General features: G+C 51.3%; 1 protein-coding gene across 2 annotated transcripts; it reads right to left on the minus strand.

Annotated features, from left to right (window-relative positions):
• Positions 1-492: 492 nt before the first annotated feature.
• LOC123159975 (uncharacterized) lies at positions 493-2568 on the minus strand. Of its 2 annotated transcripts, none has more exons than XM_044577783.1 (3): positions 2099-2568; positions 1147-1278; positions 493-1070 (listed from the first exon to the last, which is right to left on the minus strand). In XM_044577783.1, exons 1-3 carry the CDS (start codon positions 2429-2431, stop codon positions 720-722), a joined length of 816 nt encoding a protein of 271 aa, XP_044433718.1. In that variant the 5' UTR covers positions 2432-2568; the 3' UTR covers positions 493-719. The 2 variants fall into 2 exon arrangements, with proteins under 2 accessions (XP_044433718.1, XP_044433719.1); XM_044577784.1 differs by having other exon boundaries at positions 1489-2568.
• Between the last annotated feature and the right edge of the window lie 3771 nt (positions 2569-6339).

Genomic DNA, 6339 nt, shown 5'->3' on the forward strand with positions numbered 1-6339 from the left:
CTTGAGAAAAAGGAATTGCAGATATTGCAATCCTTACTGCAGGTCTTGGATCCGATTAAGCATATGATGAAGTTAATTTGAATGCCTCAACATGCGATTTCAGTACATGGCAGCTATTGGAATAAATACTGTGCAGAGATGCATGAAGTGAACTGTATCAAACGAAGGAATCACCACGGAAGGATGTGGCATTCAACCGTGGGAGCAACAGGCACAACCACAGCGCATGTGGAAACACTCTCAGGCCTGATCTTCAATTAAGGCTAGATGTTCTTCATGCTCTCCAGGTAAAACGATACTCTTAATCTCATGGAGATCATGGAAGAGAACAACCTGACTGAACTCATACACCATGTAAATAAGTTGACAAGTGTACTAGTGAATCAAAACTGCAGAGACAAAGTAAAGTTTCCCTGTTCTTGAAACATTCAAATAAAATGTTGCTCAGTCTTATAGGACAGACATGAGGTTAAAAAAAGATACAGAGCATGCTAAATATTAATAGTAATAATGAATTCAAACTTCACACTCACAGACCTTGCCTAGGCATAAATATTAACTGAAAATTTGTCCACATACTCAAAATATCTTACATGGTTGGTTTAAAATCACAAGGTTCCGGGACACCAGGAACTTCAAAGCACTAGAAACAAGAGACCTAATAAAATTTGCATAGAACAAAGTGTGATAAGCAAGCATAACTCCTCCAAAGTTCAACATCAGCATTCAAAGGGATGAGCTACAGACAAATCTCGCACATGCTTGATGTCCTCAAGGTTGCGGAGACATGTATTGTTTTTGAAAACAAACCGAGCACCTCTAGATGCCCTTTTCCCAAGCTGAAGCAAACGATGCTGCCTCTGAATGAACCCTTTACCGCAGAGGCCTCGAGTCTCAAATCTAAATAACTCTAACATTTTAGCATTCAACACAAAGAACGTGGCAAAGTTAACATCTGACATGACGCCTTGATAATTTTCCAACACTATTGTCTTGAGACGGATGTCAAGGCATCTGATGTGACTCTTGTGTTTACGACGCCACAAATTCTTTCCCATCGACTGAATTTGCTGAAAATGTTAAGACATAAGTTAATTCAACAAGTAGCTTAACAATTAACACTACACATCACAAGTGAACAGCTACCTGGATATACAACTTCTCCAAGCAGGGAAAGCAACTCATGAGATCAATGACCATATCCACGTTAGAAGCATAAACAAAGATAGATAAAGTCTTGACAGTGTGTACCACGGTTGGGAACAGAGTAGGCAATCCCTTCATGAAGAATAGAACATCACATCAGGCCATATAAAGATGCAGATAAGTCATAAGGTAGAGATATCTTCTACTCCCTCCGTCCCACTAGTGTAAAAGACACTCTTATATTATGAGACGGAGGGAGTAGATACCTTTTTTATATAATGCAGATAATATGAAATTTGTCTGCTCACACAAATGCAGGTTAGATGTGAAGGTGGAAGCTACCTGAAAGTCGTGGTAGTGGTAGTGATGTTGATGGTAAGGAAGGCAACCCAAGGTCTCCAGTTTGGGCGCTGATATTAACAATATATGCAATTCCCTAAGTAGGTCAAGTTGGAGCAACCTTTCAAGACAAGGGGCATCCTCAATCATGATTTTCACTAACTGGTGTCGGTATCCAACACGCACGCCAATGGTTCTAAGGTTTGGGGAGCTGATCCGAATGCAGCTGAAGCCAATGCTCCTGCTAATAAGCATGGTTCCAGGACGGGGCAGGCAGCCACGAAGCTGTACAGTGAGCCTTCCGAGATGCTGACCCCTTCAAGCGCGAGCTGCTTCAGCTGGGGGAAGTGAAGCGTCTCTGATATACCGTCGGGGAGGCGGAATTGGCTGAATGTGGCCACACGGAGGCTGGATGAGAAACGGAAGGTGGACGCTGTCGCCGCCGGCAGTACTGATAGATAACGGCCGCAGCAGAGCTCAAGCTCCTGGAGGTTGCTGAGGCCAGCAGACCGGAGCCAGGCATCCACGGTGGCAGGGTAGTGGTAGAGGTGGCGCGCGGAGATGCACAAGCGGAGCCAGCGTGGGAGGAGAGGATCTGGGAAATGAGGCGTACCAGAACGTCACCTTCGGTGGGGAGGCCCTGGTAGTCGAGATTGAGAGGAGCGGAGCGCCAGAGGTGGCGCCACCGGGAGGCGAGGATTTGGGTGCGGGCACCCTCCCTGGTGGGGAGGAGGGAGATGATGTCGCCGAGGACGGCGTCGGGCAGCCCGCTGATGTGGTCGACGCCGTCTTCTGCTCCTCCAGCTCCAGGCGGTGGTTCACGGATGTCGGATTCGGGCGCCTCCATGGCCGCCGCCGCCGGCTCGTGGCTCGAGATTTCCTCCGGTTGGTTGCTTCCGGGCACCTCCGACCTCCTCTTCTTGGGAAGAGGAGTCGCCGCCTCCATCTCTTTGGCCGGTGGCTGCGCGGCGCAGGCGCAGTTGCGCAGAGGAGGCAGGCTCACTAGCGCCGCCGCAGTCTCTCGGACATTCTTTTAGAGCAGTTGGTATGGTGAGGGTTTGAGGCTTGAGACGGAAGGGCTCCTAGTTTATTTCGTGTCTGCTTTGAGGGGATTTTTTTTCTTTAGGCCCGGTTGGATTATTGTTTATTTCCTAAGCCTGGATTTTACTGGTCCCCAACGAAATACATTCCATAAGTGGTATTTGCAAAACGGATGGGCTGAGGAGTGTATCAGCAACCAACCCACTACAGATGTATTAAGGGATACAGGCGCAATAATTACGTTCCGGAAACAACATTCCAATCGCGCGGACCGCTCGTCCATCGTTTTTTTAACGAAGGTGTATTTTACAAGTGTAACCAGCTGGAAAACGACGTTCCAAACGCGGCCTTAGAAGAATCCGATCTATCATAAAAGTTCACCACATAGAGAGCACCATCAAACATTATTATAGAAAAAATACATCAAGGTCTCTGGACTACTGGAAGATCTTTATTGTATAGAACAAGTTGTCGACCCTTCGATCCTCTTTTGGAGTCGGCTTGACTTTGTTGATGATAGCAGAAAAGTTTTTGTGCACATGACTAGCCGCAGTCGTCATTCGACCCTCGAATCGATTCATATGTTGATGTGCTTTCGTAGCTGCATTTTCTTGTGTTGCAAGAAATGTGTCGCTCATATGCTAATGGAATATTGTCTGCAATGATTCTACCGGGCACAATGGCCTTATAGATTTTGTTACCATCAAAGAAAACTACTTAAATATAACACATAATTTCAATTCTAAAGTTACTCGACACACATAAGGTCCGGTGGGCAATTGGTAGAATAAACTTGAGTCACTAGGTGATAATTTCTGATACAGTTTTATATACCACACCACAAAGAATTATAGGTCTTGGATCCTTGATCTTCTTCTTTTTTTTTTGCTTTGTGGATTGTAAAGATAGTAGTGTTGTTCCATCCCAACATCATTTGACCACCCTTTAAGGCCTCCTTGATTTTTAGGATACTCGCAAGTCGCAACGCGGGAATAGAAAAGCATGTCATCTTTACAAGATTAGGCCTCCTTTGGTTTAGAGGAATTTTGTAGGAATTTCATAGGATAGGATTACTATAGGAAAAATTCCCTTAGAGCCCTTTGTTTTGTAGGAATGAAATCCTATTTCTTTGGAGGAATTCTTCTATCCTCCACATTTCATAGGAAAATAAAAATTAGCCTAGACTCAATGGAAAAAAATCCTATGATGTGAATCAAAGTGCATCTTCTTTCCTATTCCTACTCATAGGATTTGAGATGCATGTCATCTCATTTCCTATGACTTTTATATTCCTACGATTTTCTTACCCTATGAACCAAAGGAGGCCTTAGCATGTATGTTCATTGTGCGTAGGGAGGAGAACGTAGGACTCTTCACATTATGTTGTGGATGAAAAAAGATATGGAAACTAATGCAAATGAATTCCAAGAAAAAACCTATATTTGATAATAATCATACGAACCAGACGACCCGCCTAGAAAAAATTCCTGAGGATTAGAATCCTACAAAAATCCTTTCAAAATCCTTTGAATCAAAGAGGCACTTAGAACATTTAGATCACCTTCTCACCAACACTTTTTGTACAATAAAGCCCCGGTCTCCCCAAATCTCCCATTGCATCAAGGGCATTGTCGGGTGGTAGGTGCGACATATGCCAACGGATGGCTTATCATTGTGGGAGCTAGTAAGACATCGCGGTGCCTGGAAGCGGGATGAGGCGAAGACATGCACGCCGGCGAATCTTACCCAGCTTCAGGGCTCTCCGTGAAGATAACACCCCTACTGCTGCTCTGCGGGGTCTCCGCATGATCACTAAATCAACAAGTAGCTACAAGATGCTCCTTGAGCTGTTCGGTGGCAGGAGGAAGAAGGGCAAGGCTAGCTCTCTCCTCTCCCGATGGTGGTGTCTAAAACTCTCAGAGATTCACCCTTTGTATGGGTGTCCCGGGGGGTTTATATAGGCCTACCCCCCGGGGGTACAATGGTAATCCGGCTGGGCACGGGCCCAGGACGTCAGTGTCTACAACCGCCGTCTTCTCCGCCGGCTTCTGGGGCCCGCCGACTGGTGGGTCCCGCCGGCTGTCGGCCCGTTGGTCAGCAGGCCAGCCCCACCGCATGGGGGATCTTGTTGGGGGCTGGTTACTGTGGCCTCGCCTCTGATGACGAGGGCTTTGTTGAGGTAAGCATGGCTACAGTGCCGCCGCCTTGCGGGCTCCCACTGTAGCCATACCGCGTCTCATCTGCTTAATGGTGCGCGTGCCCCGAGGGGAGCAAGCCGGCTACTGGAAGCCGGCCCGGCCTTGGGCCGGCTGGGGGAGGCCAGGCCGCCTTCGGATGTCTCTCTGACCGAAGGGGCCCGCCGCCTGCGGGCCGTACTGGCATCCCGTCGTGGATGGCGTCATGATTCTCATGGAAACAGTGCCACGCTGGACGGGGGATGGACGCCCCGTACGGCGTACTGTGGCCATGTAACTTCCGGGATTCGGGGGTGGCAGGGTTTGTTGTAGCCACGCCCCGTCCCGTCACCGTTATGGGTGATGGTCTTTAGAATGCGGCGCTCGGCCGCCTGCTTCTTGGAGTCGGCCCTTCGCGGGCCGCCTTCTGGGAGTCGGTCCTTCATGGGTCGTCTTCTTGGAGTCGATCCTTCATGGGCCGGCTTCTCGGAGTCGGCCCGATCGTGGCGCCCTCCAAAGGTTGTTTTATGGCCGGGCCGCCTTCCGCCAGCCGGCTTAGGCGATAGCCGGCCGGAGGAAGGCGGCCCCACGTCTTAGGTGCTTCAAGGTCCGATCGGCCCGTTGTTTTTTCTGATGGCCAAAGGGAGCTGGTTAGGCTACCCGTGGTCATTTACTCCGACAGTAGTCCCCGAAGCTGGTTGGGCTTCGCGGCTTGAGGGGAAATCGAGAAGCTCGGCCAGCTTCCTATCCCGAGCAGCCGGCAGCTAGGAGCCGGCCCTTCTTGCGCGTGCCTTCTCGACGAAGCTTCCTCAAAATTCGAAGGCGGGAACCAGTAAGCGCGCCAGCCAAGCGGCGGGCTGACCGCCCGCTTTTCGCGCGCCATGTGGCACCCTTCGGCTGGCAAGGCCTGCCAGCCCACGCGCGTGACGGGACGCCGCTGCAGGCCGGGGCCCGCCACTCCCGCGCCTCGGCCCGTGCGCGGATCTTCTGCGGCCCGAACCGACCCCACGTCTTTCGGCGGCGGTTCCCACTTGCCGCCAAGGCGCGATAATCGTGGGGCATGGGGGAGTGGGTGCAGTTAATCCCCCCCCCCCCGTGCCTCGCCTCCTCGGCTTCGCCGCGCGAGGCTATAAGTAGGGGCGGGGAGGGGGAGCAGCAGTCGCTCGCATGCTCGCCCTCGCCCCGCCCCCTTCTTCTTTTGTTTTGTTGCGGTAGCTCCTCGCCGTGCTCCCGCTTCGCCATCCGTTCTTCCTCCCAGCGTGCCGCAGGCTTGCTGCTTACGCGTCGGGCGCTTCTCGTCGTCGCGCTCGCCGTCATGGCTCCGACGTCGAGCTCTTGGGACGGCTCCATCATCCACGACGACCACATAGAGTTTCTCCACAAGACACGGCGGCTGCCGGGCGAGGATCTCGTGCAAGTCCGCCTCGCGCTAGCGAGGGAGATCTCGCCGGCGCTGGAGGAAGGCGAGCGAGTGATCTTCTACTCGCACTGCATGCGCGGTGTCGGCCTCCCTGCCAGCGGCTTCTTCCGCGCGTTCCTGGAGTTCTACCAGCTCCAGCCGCACCACCTCACCCCCAACACGGTGGTGCTGCTGTCGGCCTTCGTATCTTTGTGCGAGGGCTTCCTCGACGTCCTCCCC

This window comes from Triticum aestivum, chromosome 7B (genome assembly GCF_018294505.1).
Source record: "Triticum aestivum cultivar Chinese Spring chromosome 7B, IWGSC CS RefSeq v2.1, whole genome shotgun sequence".
Lineage (NCBI taxonomy): Eukaryota > Viridiplantae > Streptophyta > Magnoliopsida > Poales > Poaceae > Triticum > Triticum aestivum.

Bases quoted from the DNA above. Each gene is read 5' to 3' on its own strand.
- LOC123159975 (XM_044577783.1), bottom strand. From the start codon at position 2,431: ATGGAGGCGGCGACTCCTCTTCCCAAGAAGAGGAGGTCGGAGGTGCCC. The intron at 1,279-2,098 runs GTACGCCTCATT...TTCTTCATGAAG, and splicing joins CCACCGAAGGTGACGTTCTG to GGATTGCCTACTCTGTTCCC. The intron at 1,071-1,146 runs GTAGCTGTTCAC...TAACATTTTCAG, and splicing joins TGGAGAAGTTGTATATCCAG to CAAATTCAGTCGATGGGAAA.